The sequence below is a fragment of the Telmatherina bonti genome, assembly GCF_933228915.1.
Source record: "Telmatherina bonti genome assembly, chromosome: 3".
In the NCBI taxonomy this organism is placed as follows: domain Eukaryota; kingdom Metazoa; phylum Chordata; class Actinopteri; order Atheriniformes; family Telmatherinidae; genus Telmatherina; species Telmatherina bonti.
This window is the reverse complement of record NC_136621.1, coordinates 35,688,210-35,703,323: the sequence shown is the minus strand read 5'-3', so window position 1 is coordinate 35,703,323 and position 15,114 is coordinate 35,688,210. Positions and strand designations below refer to the sequence as shown.

General features: G+C 36.0%; 3 protein-coding genes across 3 annotated transcripts in view; 2 read left to right on the top strand and 1 right to left on the bottom strand.

Annotated features, from left to right (window-relative positions):
* The first annotated feature begins 2,919 nt into the window (after positions 1 to 2,919).
* On the top strand, positions 2,920 to 8,021 carry LOC306774347 (OCIA domain-containing protein 1). Its single transcript, XM_079264361.1, has 8 exons — positions 2,920 to 3,092; positions 5,298 to 5,382; positions 5,769 to 5,822; positions 5,924 to 5,971; positions 6,748 to 6,877; positions 6,987 to 7,159; positions 7,590 to 7,748; positions 7,835 to 8,021. Exons 1-8 carry the CDS (start codon positions 3,039 to 3,041, stop codon positions 7,870 to 7,872), a joined length of 741 nt encoding a protein of 246 aa, XP_079120487.1. The 5' UTR covers positions 2,920 to 3,038; the 3' UTR covers positions 7,873 to 8,021.
* A 1,324-nt stretch (positions 8,022 to 9,345) lies between these two features.
* Positions 9,346 to 10,305, bottom strand: rhbdd2 (rhomboid domain containing 2; the record flags this gene model as incomplete). The annotated part of the gene is made up of 1 exon (XM_079263992.1): positions 9,346 to 10,305. The coding sequence occupies one exon, from the start codon at positions 10,303 to 10,305 to the stop codon at positions 9,346 to 9,348; it is 960 nt and encodes a 319-aa protein (XP_079120118.1).
* A 1,667-nt stretch (positions 10,306 to 11,972) lies between these two features.
* chic2 (cysteine-rich hydrophobic domain 2) overlaps positions 11,973 to 15,114 on the top strand; it is a 4,915-nt gene continuing 1,773 nt past the window's right edge. Inside the window, exons 1-2 of the mRNA XM_079265187.1 lie at positions 11,973 to 12,250; positions 13,700 to 13,754. Coding sequence (XP_079121313.1) covers positions 12,117 to 12,250; positions 13,700 to 13,754 — 189 coding nt within the window. The 5' untranslated portion in view covers positions 11,973 to 12,116. The remainder of the gene's footprint in view (positions 12,251 to 13,699; positions 13,755 to 15,114) is intronic.

Sequence of the window (15,114 nt, the reverse complement as noted above, 5' to 3'; positions counted from 1 at the left end):
GCTTCATGAATGATGAGCACACCTTGTCTTCAGGTTTAGAAGTGCTGCCTCTGCCCAGTTTACGTGGAAAAGTTGGAAGGCATTGGAGGGGAGTGGGATGTGCACGTCACACTTCAGTCTCTTAGATAAGCCAAACACACCTTTCAAACCTTGATTAGCCTTACCTGACGTTGCTTTAATCTCTCTCCCTGTTGTGTTGCAATCCAACTCACATTGATCTTGATGACTCAAAAGTTATCAACAGTTTGCAACATTCACACAGACACACATACACACACACACTTCCACAGCTGCTGAAGTTAAACTCTAAAGCTCACCTAAACACCTGAAACTCTTGACTGTTGCTTGCTTGTCCAGAATGAAAACGCGTAAATCCATTTGAGGAAACCCAGTTTTTTTGCGTGTCCATTAACACGCACACAGCCTCCATTAACCATGAGTGAGGAGTGACAGAGAGGCTGGCTCCCCTATCAGAGATTTATCCACATCTCATAGTGAGCGGGGGGGGGGGGGGGGGGGGGGGGCAGGATGCACTCAGTGTCACACAGCCCCAACTTAAGTTTGCCAATGTGGCAATGTTCTATTTTTGGAGATTTTTTTTTTTTTTTTACTATATATTGATTCTCTTAATATAGCTACCAATTGATCAATGTTTCAGAACATCGATGACAGAAAGTTTCAACCTACAAAACTGGTGACAGCAGCTCAGAGTCATTCTGGGCCAAACTGAGCTGCTGACTTTCCATGGAAGCTGTGATCAGACAGGAATCTAACTGTGTTGGTGTCGTAGTGCATGAATGGAGCCCACGTCACCACTCAGACTGACACATTACCATTTTTGGTTTATGTTGCTGCAGATTTTATTGGAATACACAATAGTTTTCAAATAAAACATAAATAAATGCTGGGATTTTTGCAGCCATCTTTAATGTCTGGTTTGTTAAGTGACTTTTTGACATCAGTGTCAATACACTAATGACCCTGTCAATCCATCTGATGGGCACTGGCACTCCCCCAGGTGTAGCTGTGATTGGCCACACTGGTTTGACCTTAAGCTTAGAGAGGAGATAATCTGTCATGCACACAAGAACAGATCAAAAAGTCAGACAGAAATCATTTTTAATTTGACCTCTCCTGTCATGCAGACTAGACAAACGATAAATGTTCAGGATGCCAACATATTAGACTATTGATTGGAATTTGATTTGTAATTACTCTCCCTTTCACTCTCCATACTGTGTATCTGCATGAGACAAACATGCTCTAACTAAGTCAGGATTTTTTTTTTTTTTTTGGCTAAATGAAAGTATGTGGAGTCCATCACAGGCTTCATAGTCCAAGAGTTTGCAAAGGCAACAGCATCACCTAGTCTCTGTAGAGTGTTACTACAGCACATACTTTTCCAGAAATGACTGAGAACCTGTGTTTTAATGTAGTCAAAAGAATATCAACAAAAGATCCAAGTTCAGTTTAAAACGCTGCTTGTCATCTATGTGCTTACAGCATGTTAAGGCACTTTACAATCCCACCATCCACAGACATTCATGTTAGGTTAAATGGTCTCTCAATTGTCCTTAGGAATGAATGTGTGTTTCTTCATGTTGGTGGACTGGCAACTTGTCCAGAGTGTAGCCTGCCTCTTGCCTGCTCATTTTTATATTTAAAAGAAGTATTTTCACACAAAGGGTTGGTAGTGGTTGTCCCATGACCTGAAGGTCAGTGGTTCAAGTCCTGCTCCCTCATGCTGCAGCCCTGAGGGGGACACAAATGTTCTCTGAGGACTGGTCCCGAGTCTGGATAAATGCAGATTTGTGTTAGGAAAGGCATCTGGTATAAAAACATGTACCAAAGTACAACTGTGTGAATAGGGTTTCCATAGGGGCTCGGTAGTTGGAAGCCGATGATTCGCTGTGGCGACCCCTTCTGGGGGAGATGAAAGGAAAACAACTGTGTTATTTATGATGATGAGACCAAATGAAAATCCAAATGGAGCTGTATTTATCTGACTGAGCAGTCATTACTCTCAACAGAAACATTAAACATTAACTTAAGGAGAAGCTAATCTTACCAAAGTCAAGCACTGCCATGGGTAAGCTGGGGAAAGTTCAGACTTAATTAGCAGACTTGTGCAGAGCTTTACATCAAACTGTTTTCTAATAACCCATTGATTTGAGTCAAGTGTGTTGCAGCAGGGAAACTTCAAACACCTGCAAGACTGCAGCTCTCAGGGACTGGAGTTGGCCAGCCCTGATTTACATAGTATACACAGGACCAAATTAAGGAAAAAAACATACACTTGAATGTATTTATATATGTACAATAAAATAGTGCAAAGGGGAAGAGCGGCTCTTGATACTGTGGAAGAAAAAGCCAAAGCTACTAATATCAATTGTTTCATCAGACTGCAATCATCCAATCCAATAATTACATCCGAAACAGCAGGATACGTTATTTGGCACAGCAAGTGAAGATTTGTCAAATTTTTCATGGACAGAATCCACATACTAAACTCTGCTGCTCAGATGAATTTTCCTTTAAAAAGCAGCATGATTTAAAAAGATCATAAACAGGTTTTTACAACACTTTAATATTTATTGTCAATAAAAACTGTTACAACACAGAAATCATTAACCAAACATTAGTATCTTTACTTTTTATGTGTAGTTTGTGTATAATATAGAGGACGACAACCACTAGGGGGACATTTTACTTTGAGTTTTTTACTTTTTAAATGAACAGATACAGCGGAAATGTTTCGTTTTTACATGCATAATGTTGTATAATTTTTTATTGGTATTATTCTTGTGTAATTTAAAACAGTATAACAACAAATAATTTGTCTCTAACTTAATTTAATGTGTGTTTTCTACAGAGGAGTAACGATGACAGGAACTCTCCTGAATTCTGCTTCCGGGTTAGGAGTGCAGCAGAAGCAATGACATTGTACCAAGCATTAAACAAGTCAGTCTGTGGAGTGCCTAACACCTTTTTTAACCACATGCTTTGAAAACTTAGTAAACACTGACATTACAGTCAATATGTCGTCTACCGGTACGAGTTTCTCGGAGGAAGGTCAGCGCACAGCAGCACAGGTGACCGCTTCCATAAACACGCTTTATCTAAGATGCTAACATGTTAGCTGACGTTAGCCTGCGTTGACTTTGCTGGAGGTGCAGACACAAATACACTCTGTTTTTCTGCTGATTTAATCTCTTTAGCATGAGAATGAGTCTATTTGTGTTGGTTAAGTTATCTGCTGCAAATTAACTAACGAAAAGCTGCATGGTGACTAGTTAAACTGTTATGTTCCTCTGTTACATCAGGAGACATTAGATCATTTTCTGATGGATTGACGCTATGTAATTTAAATTGTGTCCAACTGAGACTGATAATTACTTAAATTTTTAATTTAAAAAATGTATGTAGTTCCTGGCACCTTGTTGAATTAACCATTGATTTGCATTTCCTGTGGTAATAGAGGGTACAAATTAGGGCTGCATATGCTTTAGTCCCGAATTGATTTTATTCTTTGGGTGCCTATACGATTTATATTGCAATTCTCACAATTCTTCGCTGATTGCTGATTTTTGTAGATTTACAAACAAAATAAATGTATAAAACTTGTTTTTTGCTCCTCATTATTCTTGATTTCAATGGGTAAAAAAACAACACAGTAGCTAGATCATCATTCTGCTGCTATAATGCCAAAGAAGACAAGTAAAAAATGCAATAAAAACAATAAAAAAAATGACAAAAATATTACAATGGATTTATTTTTTATTTGTTTCAATTTTAAAATTGTAAAGTAAAAGAAAAATATCCTGATTTTCGACTTTTCGATTCAATTTTCCCACCCCTGGTACAAATGTTAGGATCACCTACAGAGATAATGAAATCCAGTCCACCAAACTCTCATGTAGTGACCTCAACCAGAAACAGTTTTCACCTCTTTAAAAACTATGAATATGCTGCAACTTCTTAAAGGACTAATTTAAATCATAAATAGTTTATCTGATTGGATTATTTATTATCTAATGAAGTTGTTGATGAGTGCAGCTAGTCATCTACACTAAAAAAAACAAAAAAAACAACACATACTGGAGTGATGCATCCAGTGAGAAATAAGTATTTTTCCATTTTACTGTGTAAATAAGTAGTAAAATAAATGTTGTATGTAAATATAGTGAGTAAAAGTTGGATGGACGAGTCTATAAAATGGTCATTGCGGGTTCCTGAGTTTACATGTAAATAAAGAAGTGTCACACTCCCTTTAGCGTAGTTACAAATTATTAGTTTAACAAGAGAAAACTAAACAAAAATAATACAAAGTCAAAAATTGGCGGCAGTTTAGTGAAAACATGTGGAGATATATATTTATTCAGTTTCTGGAACTTAGTGACATTTAGTAGCGATGTTGGCGATTGCAACCATCATAATAATCCCAGCCTCACTTTCTTTTACCAAAGATATTTATTAAAAAGTAAACTTAAACTAAAACCTTACCAATACTGTATCGTAAACACGTATAAATTGTATCAATAGATCAGGTTTTTTTTTTTTCATAATGACGACATATCCTGAAGGAAACAGACAGTGGATTTATTGAGAAGTAACCTTGCGATGTATCACAAGTAACAATACAACAATATACACACTAGTCTGAGGTTATAAACAGCTAAACTGTGTGATAAATTACTTCTTGTCTACATTGTGTTATAGAAATCCCTTTATTCTTGTGTGATTTTACAGCTCTAGGCCCTTTTTTTAGGATATGTTGGATCCCTGCTCATAGGGAAGGGTGGAGGCGTACAGCTGTGGACCCCCTGCCCCAGTCCACAGTTCTTTCCTCTATTAAATAAATATCTCTGACGATGCTTGCCTTGTAGCTCTGTTCTTGCATTAAACTTACATTATACACAGTATGGCAAAAGATTCTGTGTTTTTTATGCTTTTTTTTCTTCTTCTTTACTGTTTATACTATTTTTATGTATAACTTGCACTGATTATGTCATGTTGAATTATTTGTCCTGTCATTTTATTCTGTTATACAGCGGTACCTGGATTGTGTCTCACGACCAATTTCCTCTTCTGGGACAATAAAGTTTACCTTTGCTGACTTTACTTAAACAAAAACTATCACACAAATATGAAAAAGGCTTTTTAAAAGTCTCTATTTTTAGTCTGTTCTGGGTTTCTGTGAAAATACAACCGTGTTTACCAGAAGAATTAGCTTTTTTTAAATATTGCGAAAGAAGGAAATAGTTGTTATATATTTCAATTGTTTCTTATATCTGCAGGTGCCGTTAGGTGTGGACTACATCCCCACAGAAGAAGAGAAGAGGGTGCTGAAGGAGTGTAACAAGGAGAGCTTCTTATATAGATGTAAGTTTGTGTCCTGGATATAACATTCAGAGCTAATATTTTATATTGAATCCACAATATATGGAGTCAGTCATTGTCTAGAAACAAGAAAGCTTATTATTTTGAGGCCAAATTTGCATGATTATGAACACAAAGTACCACTTTTTCCTCATACTGTAGCTAAAGTATAAAAGACCTGGTGTGTTGATTTGGTTTATTTATTTTTTGTGCACAATTTTGCCAAATCCTGCAAACAAAATAACATAAATGTCCAAACAAGTTATATCTTATTCTCTGACTGCAGTAAATCACAGATTTAAAATAATTTTTTTTTCTCCATGCTTCTTAATGTTTTTGTAAATGATGAAAGATGGACAAATGTCTTCTAACATTTGCTTTCTTCACAGCGGTGCCGTTCTCTGTGGTCAGCATGGCTGTCACCCAAGCCCTTGTCGCCAGAGGTAATTCTCTAAAAGTCTCCGCATCAACAGCCTTTTTACGGTATAAATTTTGACTGCCGTTGAACTTAAAGTTGAGACCACTCTTTTTTTTTTATTTGTAGGGGCTCTGTCTGCTTCTCCAAGGTTTGGATCTCTACCTAAAGTGGCCTGTAAGTACATCGATACAACACAATGCATTTGGGAATAAAAACCAAAAAGTATTTGGATCTAATGGCTTTCTAGTAAGAATAATTTCTAAACAGGTTGTTTGACAACTTATATATGTGTTGTTTTTTTTGTACCAGTTTGATTGTACTAGTTAACCTCTTGACAAGGTCCTTTTTTTGTGTATATATATATATATATATATATATACATGTATATATATATATGTATATATGTGTATATATATATATATGTATATATGTATATATATATATATATGTATATGTATATATATATATATATATATATATATATATATATATGTATATATATATATATGTATATGTATATATATATATATATATATATATATATATATATATATATAATGTATATATATATATATATATATATATATATGTATATATATATATATATATATGTATATGTATATATATATATATATATATATATGTATATATATATATATGTATATGTATATGTATATATATATATATATATGTATATATATATATATATATATATATGTATATATATATATGTATGTATGTATGTATGTATGTATATATATATATATATATATATATATATATATATATATATATATATATATATATATATATATATATATGTATGTATGTATGTATGTATGTATATATATGTATATATATATATATGTATATATATAAGGGCACATTTTCTCACTGAGACATTTGCTTTTGTAGGGAAAAATGATTTTTAAGTACCTTTGTTTGTTTAGTTGCGGGTTTCTGTGGCTACCTGGCTGGAAAGTTGTCATACATGAAGACATGCCAGGAGAAGTTCAAGAAGCTAGAGAACTCCCCTCTGGGAGAAATCCTCAGACAGAGGGCAGGAATGCCTCCACATTTGTAAGTACAAAACACCAGAAATCGGATTCATTAAACGTTATTTTTCATGCTCTGCATTGTTTGTTTTACAATCTTTTAGATGAGTTCTTGTTATCGTTTACTTCCCCAGTTCAAATGCTGCACAGTCCGAGCTGAGCGACCCGAACGCCCAGTCGTTTGACCCCGTGTTCCAGTCTGCAGATGACCCCGGCACCAAATCAAGCAGCACCAGAGATTATGGATACGACTACAATCCTGAGCCGCCTACTCAGATGGGCAGGGCAGATGACTTCAGCGCTCCAGGTAGCACATAGAAACATCCTCATCAACAGTGACTACAGGTCACGTATCATTATAACCTAATAAAAAGACATAAAGAACAGAGTTATTAGACTTTGAAAAGATTTAAAGCTTCATCGCGTTTATTGTCGTATACACAGTAAGGAAACAGGTTTCCCTGTACAATGACATTCTTGCTTTGCCGTCCTCGTTGAATGCCATAAATATTTAAAGTATAAGAAGATTAATTTAACAGGAAGAGCATGCAAAAAGAGTAAAAATAAAATATAAACTACAAGTAAAGAGATGTATGTACATAAATGTGCAGTGTGCTACATAAATTGTAGCGCAGCATTCAGCATTGGATAACTGCAAAATGGCTTAAGGTGAAGATGGAGTTGTCCAAAAAGCTGGTAGCAGGTACAGATATTTCTTTTTTGTGTGTCATCTTCAGTCCAGTCATATGATGACGAAGAGCCCAAGAGGAAGAGCATCCTCTATGAGGACCTGAGGCTCAAGAACAGGGAGAACTACGAGGTGACGCTCATTCAGAAGGCCGACACAATGATCAAACCGGCACCACAGAGAGAGCCGGAAATACCCAGGAAAGAAGGTGAGCTGCTCCTGCAGAGATGCAGATGTTTAAGATGATGACTTTTCTTTCATCTGAGAAAACCTGACTTTTATTTTTCATTACAGCAAAGAAGAACATCTACGGAGACACGTGGGAAGAATAAGTCTTTGAACTGAAGACGTTATATGTCCTCTGGTGTCACTGATGTGGGACACAGGAGTCAACAGTGAGCAAGCTTTATGTAGTTGTATGAGATTCTGATTATTAATGTTGGAAATATGAATAAAAACCTGTTTGATTGTTGAATTCTCATTGTTTGACACTATTGTCACTGTAGCCCACTTTTTTTTTTTTTTTAATCTTAATCTTCCTCGCAATTAAACCTCCTATTTGCTTTTTTTCCAGTTGTAACCCTCTTTACTTTCTATTAAATAGTGTGTAAAGAAAACATCAATAGGAGCAAATTAGGTTAAAAAAAAAAAAATCACATTTAATAGAAATATCGATACAAAACTGAAATATGAAAACATTTAGGGTTCCCCTTGAGACCCCTCATGGATCAGTGATGCCAGCATTCAAGTTTGCTTCCCCACAGTGCAGAATTTTAATGAAGCCTTCATACTGTGAAGTTAAAATAGTAATAAAGCAGAGTATTTCCATGGTTGAAGCTCATCTGGAGCACTTTGTGGAATAAAAACTACATGTTGGAGCATATTTGACCTGCCAAACAGATTTATAGATGAATAGGAGGTTGTTCCAGGAGCCCACTTGACATAAATCCAAACCAGGACGGCTTCATTTCCACATCTTGCTTGTACTGATGCCAAAGTTGCCCTGACCAGGATCCTCTGTATGAAGTGCCACAACAGTCCCACTGGACCAATCGTTACCCCTGGGGCCGTGACCTCTAAACCGGAAGAACTGGTGCAACAGATCCCAGGAACGCCATCAGATACCTCCTCAAGAGCACTAAGACACATTGGCAACCGTCCACATGTTGACAGGTGTGGAGGTTTTTTTTAAGACATGAATTTATACATGAAACTTGGATATTTTTATCTTTAACTAAAGCAGTTTGACATGTCCTTTCTTTTGTTTTATATTTAAGATATAAATTTAAAAAAAAATAAAGATTTAGAAAAGAAGAAAATGTTAAGTTCCAATTGCATCATAAGAAGGTGTCAATGTCTGCGTTAAAGACTTTGTTTCATCATTTTATAGAAGTATTAGAAGGATAAATTATACTGGTGTAGGGTAACGGAGGTGCTGTGGTTCAAACACAGCTTGTTTGTGCACATTTCCATTTTGCAGTCTGTAAACTTTGGTCCAAAAACATCATCTTGAACAAGTTCTCAATGTAAGCAAAAATGTTACATCACACTCAACAGATGCTTTTATGCAAAATGGCTTGTAGGAAAATGTGTGTTTCAGTGTCGCACCCGTGAATACCTCATGTGAACTGCTGATAGGAGTCACTAACATCGTGACATTCAGAGAGACATCTTAATGGCAACGGTGAGCAAATGCTCCAATTATTTCATTTTACATAAAGGAGTTTGATGATGAGACGCTCTTCGAGCTCACTGGTGTAAAAACAGTGAAAAGTAAGTAAGTATTCTGAAGCAAATGACCATAGCTACTGTTGTTGTCCATGACTGTGACTGTGGCAAAAACTCTGCTCTGAATTGTGTCCATGTGTGTGTCCGAAGTTATGTGCTGAGGGATTGGAAGGAGGTATGTAACTGGGCAAAGAACCGATTGTATTCGGCCAGCCTTCGTACATCGTGGCTGTGGTACTAGCAGTGTTGATGCTGGACAATGGAGCATATGCCTGGACAGGATAAGATCCAGGCGTGGGATTTATTTGTGGAAGCAGCGTCTTCCTCCTCTCTTCAGCGGAAGCAGGAATGAATGCGACACCACTGATGCTCCTCAACAACCTGAACAGCACTGTCTTCTCCAGAACTCCAGCTCTGGCCTCAGACAAGTCAATGACAGAAAGCCATCCTTTCCCATATGCCCACCCAATAAGAGTCCCAATAATATTGCAGGGCAGCACACTATGTGGGATGAGGGCGCTGCAGATCACAAGGAGGACCCACGGGAGAGCCATGGTAGGGAAACTGACTCCACACATAAAAGCTTTGGTCATCTTTGTGTGCGTGGTCGTAACAGCAACACAGGCCAGAGTAACAGGGAGCAAGCCCTCTGTTTGACTCTGCATGCTTGCATCCTGCAGAAGATCCAAGAAACTGTAAATCAAGCCAGTTATGGAGGAGAGCAGGAGGAACAAAAACACGAAACGGACAGTGCCCACGCCTTTCTCCACGCTGCTACACAAAAACAGCACGACTGCAATGTTCAAGAGAAGCTGTCCCAACGTTTTGTGGTATAAGGGATACACCAAGAGCCTGTGAATGTGTCCACTTTCAAAAACAGTCGCACCAATACTGAAGATCCCTGGAGTCCAGTTTAAATGTGTTTGGATGCAGAACAGGATGCATGACAGCAGAAGCACGACGAGGATGCCGCATGTGGGGACAGGAACGAAATCCTTCACGTTAAATATAGCTTTTAAGTCTTTGGTGATGAACATCTTTGGAAACAACAGAGAACATCCAAAGGGAAGAAGTTGCAGGAAAAGTTTAGTGGGGTTGAGTCAATCTGTCGTTACACTTCCGGAACAGGAAGTATTGTAACCATTTTCAAACTGTTTTGAGCTGATACATCCTTTAAAACTCTCTGTTTTCCCTTGTTCTTGATCAGAATGATAATAAAAAACAGGCAAGAGAAAAATATTACGGTCAGTGATGCAGTAATTTAAAGGAAATCCTTCAGTTTTGTTCAGTAGATTCACGTAGCGGAACCTCCCTCATTAGCGTCTGTTGTTAACCGGAAATTCCTGGTTACACCTTTTCAAAGTAATATTTTGTAACATTTTGTCATAAATTGAAAGAAATACTTTACTCGTGTAGTAAATTGACATATTTACCACGATTCAAATGTATTTAAGTGTTTTTAGTTTTTTGTTGTTTTTTTTTTTTAATTATAGTCCTTAAGATTAAGTGGGAAGCTTACTATAACATTTAACGAGGAGGTTTATGTTCTTCTTATGTAATATTTTCATTTGACTAATAAATAATAATTTTATAAGACTAATTTATAGAATTTTATCTCAACTCTTATTTATTTTTTTATTTATTTAATCTCTGTGGAGGATGTGAAACTATCATATAATTTTACAGATGCTTTTTCTCCCCAGTTTTCTTTTGCAACCATCTTTATAAGTTCCAACACCAGAAAAATAGTCAGTGCTTGATTTAACCGTATACAGGTCTAGTGAATATCAAGTTTCTGGAAAAATTACACATTAATGTTTAATGAAAAATGGTGCCAACACTAAATACAATCCTCAATATACTGGTACTGTCACCTTACTGAGTAGTTAGAGTTAAAAAGTAGCACTTTTATATTTTAAATTATAAAAACAAATTTAAAAAAAAAAAAAAAAAAAGTCTGACAATTTGGGGACAAATGTGCAAACATTAAATACTAAAATATTACTTTGCATCTTTATAATAATCAATCAATCTTTATTACAAGCTCAAGGTCCAAGATAGCTCATAGAAACAAAACATCCTTGTATCTGTCCCACTGTTTTATAGCCTATATTGAAATATTTTTGGCAATCAAACGATATATTAAGAAGAAAATTAATATTTGTGAACCTAAAAATGTTTTGACATCTTTTTACTCTGAGCTGGGCTGAAATGATTCAGGGTGAAGTAATGCAAAATTGCAACAAAAAAATAAATAAATAAATAAATAAATAAATAAATAAATAAATTTAAAAAATGCAACTTTTTCAGAGTGATGTTGCATATATTCTTCTGGATCAAAACTATTTGTGTGTTTGAATAAAGTTGCATTAACTTTTGTCAATAAACCAGTTATTATAACTATTTGTTCACAACTTTTCGATTTACATGTAAATCAGGCAGGATAAGGCTACAAATAAAGGTTTGCAATATAAATAAGGCACAAAAAATAAAAGCTATGGACATTTGTCTTCCTAAAACTAAAAAACAAAAGATTAGTATTTTATTTTATTTCATTTTTTATGTTTGTATTTTATTTTATGTTTGTGTTTTTTTTAACAATGTAAATGAATGAATAAAAAGATTTAAAAGCCGTAAGGCCGCGTGCCCTCCTTCCGGTGTCGTACGGTTCCTGCGGCGGATGTTGATGTTTTGTTTCGGAGCTTGGAGGACAATGTGAACCTCTCGTTATTTTCCGCGGTCACCCCCTTCATCCTCTTTGTACTATTTTCTCGGTAAGGTTTCGGTGTTTGTCGGCATCGTGTCTCTCCCGGTGTCTCTCCCGGGAAGCGCGAGACCGAGTCGTGCGATGATGGAGGACTTTGATGAGATCTACGAAGAAGAGGAGGAGGAAGAGGAGGACGAGGACAGGGCCGCGGAGGAACAGCTACTCAAGTACGCTCCGGACCCGGTGGTGGTACGAGGGTCCGGCCACGTCACTGTGTAAGTAACCGAGCCAGCTCCGGGATTGTAGACCGACGTTAATCTCTCCTGCGGGGAGAGGAGCAGCCAGGTCTCCGCGGATAGCTGGATGCTAACTGGGTTAGCTTCCCGCTAGTTGCTAACTAAGCAGCAGGCTAACTGAGAAAGTGCCCGATGAGATTAGACTTTTATTTTATTTTCTACCCTTCTAAAATACACTTACTTGTTGTGAATCAACAAAATAATGTTTTATGATTTAATTTAAGTCACTGTCACATCAATGTAATGTTTTATTAAAACAGGAGTCACCAATTCCAGATTGCAACACTCCTGCAATAAAACCTTTTAACTTGCAGTTTACCAGGAAGTAGTTCCTCTTGATATTAAATATCTGTTTTTGGAAACAGGGTTAGAGCAGGATTGAAACAACACATGCATACAATGTGTATAAAATAATATATTTGTGAAGATTATCTTTAAAGAAACTCTGAAAGGAAGAACACACAAAATAACATCAGAGTAGTTAAAGTGTTATTGTTAAAGTTGAAGTGTTAAATAGTTAAGAGTTAAAGTGTGTTCAGTGAGAGGCTTCTTCAGGTCCGATGTAAGACTGAAAGATACAGAAGATCATTCCTGCCAGCAGCCTCCAGAACAAGACCTCCTCAAGTTAATTATATACTACAATATTTAATTTCCCTTTTGGGGATTAATAAAGTATTTTTCATTTCATTAAATGTCAACACTGTCTATTCAGACAGAAAGACCAGTACAGAACCTTAAGATTCATTTAATAAGTTTATAACCATAGTACATACTTTAAAGAAAGAGTTTAGTAGGGTCTTGTTTCTGTGTTCCAGCTCAGCCCAGATGTTATAAAGATTATTAATGTCCAATAATCCGTAAACTGATAAAGAATACCTTTTCTCCAGACAGGGTCATAGAAATAGACCTGTTGGTGAACTCAGAACGCAGCTGTATATTAATATAAATGATAAGATTTCATAAATTGATTCAGGTTTCTTCATTGTGAATTTCTGACCCGCAGATTCCAGTTTCCTACATAAGATCTGTAATCAAGCAAAAGACATTTTTTCTTAAATATTTAAAATTACATATATTTAATGTGAGAAATAAATTTGCAGAATGAATTCAACAATTAATTAGCCTAAATTTATACTGTAACGTCTGACTTGTTGGCCATAGTGTGTGACTTATTTCCAAAATAAACAGAGGGCAACTTTAAGGGGATATTTGAGAGTAAATATGAGTTGATTGTTGTTGCATTTATGTTTAACGTCTTTTGTTTATCTTTGAAATCCCTGAGTTGAAACATCAGATGCTCCTGCGTTGTCAGTGATGTGATGTTTCACTTTAACATGTCTGTACTGATGCATATTGAAAGTCAGCAACAATAATTCAAATTGTTTTAGTTAACAGGGGTTATAATAAATGTTTCTTTTTATTTTTCAGGTTTGGACTTAGTAACAAATTTGAGTCTGAATTTCCTTCAGCGCTTACAGGAAAGGTGAGTGTGTTGTTCATTATTATAGGTTTGGACATTGTATTTTTTATACTTGCTTAAAACAATATTTCCTATTTTAACCTGTATTCATCATCATACTTACTTTTATTTGGACTGATGAATCACATATGAGTCACATAGCACCTCTTCCAGGGTCCAAGCAGGATGCAGATCCTGCTGTGACTCATATGTTTAACGTGGTAGTGGACGTAAGCGTTCCCCTGTGGAGAAACAGCATTGAAATCAAGTCTTTTGATGAGGGTCTCTGTCTGTTCTGATGAACTGGATTTAATGTCTCTCAAACCAATTATTGATTGATTAATATTTCTTTATTTGTAGAAAAAAAAAGAAACAAACAAATTAAGAAACAGGTAAAAGAAAAAGATTAACAGTCACTATAGAGTCTAAATGAGGAGCAAGATGGAGCAAAAACATATTTATTCCTGCCCATTTATAATCATAATTTTATCTTTCTTACAGTTGTTTCATTAATTCCTTAATTGTCAGTTTTCCAAACAAAAAAAATAGAAAAATTTAAATAAAAAAAAAAAATAAACAGACATGTACGCATGTATACTGATGTACACTTTTGCATATGTACTGTATGTACGCATGCACACACATACATACATACACATATGCAAACCCACATACACTCGCAGAAACAAAGAAATTGCATGTATATGTATTCATACATCAGGGGTGTCCAGCTCCGGTCCTTGAGGCCACAATCCTGCAGGTTTCCATGTATTCCATGTATCCTGCTCCAACACACTCGACTCAAATAAATCAGTCATTGTGCAGAACTTCATTTGCTGTCGGATTCATTTAACGTAAGCCAGGTGTGATGGAACAGGGATACATCAAAAACCTGCAGGGTAGCGGTCCCTGAGGACCGACTTTGGACACCCCTGTCATACACCTGTCTGTATGTTTGTACTCGTTTAAATACATACATATGCATATTTATTATACGCACATGCATGTGCCCATTAGCATACACCGATATATACAATTCTGCCTTTTAATGCACATGCATATACTAACAAATACATTCATATTTATCACAAATATAGTTTTATTTACTATCAAAGAGTCAGAGTAGTTTGATATGATTTGACCAAAATTTTCCCACTCAAATCAATCAAAGCTGCATTCAGAGTTACCCAGATGTGATATCTGGTTTATATAAAGCTTATAAAGGGCTTTATTGGATCTTATATACCACAGCAAGATGGAAGAAATCTTCACCCAGACACACACACACACACAATTTTATTCTGCATTTTAACTGAGGATGTTGACCTTGCTAACTTTTCGTGTTCTCTTTTGAGGGTAGAGTTCAATAATCTGATTAATTAAC

Excerpts from the sequence above, each read along its gene's own strand:
- LOC306774347 (XM_079264361.1), top strand. The coding sequence starts at position 3,039 with ATGTCGTCTACCGGTACGAGTTTCTCGGAGGAAGGTCAGCGCACAGCA. Across the intron at positions 3,093-5,297 it reads GTCAGCGCACAGCAGCACAG|GTGCCGTTAGGTGTGGACTA; the intron begins GTGACCGCTTCC and ends TTATATCTGCAG. Across the intron at positions 7,749-7,834 it reads GGAAATACCCAGGAAAGAAG|CAAAGAAGAACATCTACGGA; the intron begins GTGAGCTGCTCC and ends TTTTCATTACAG.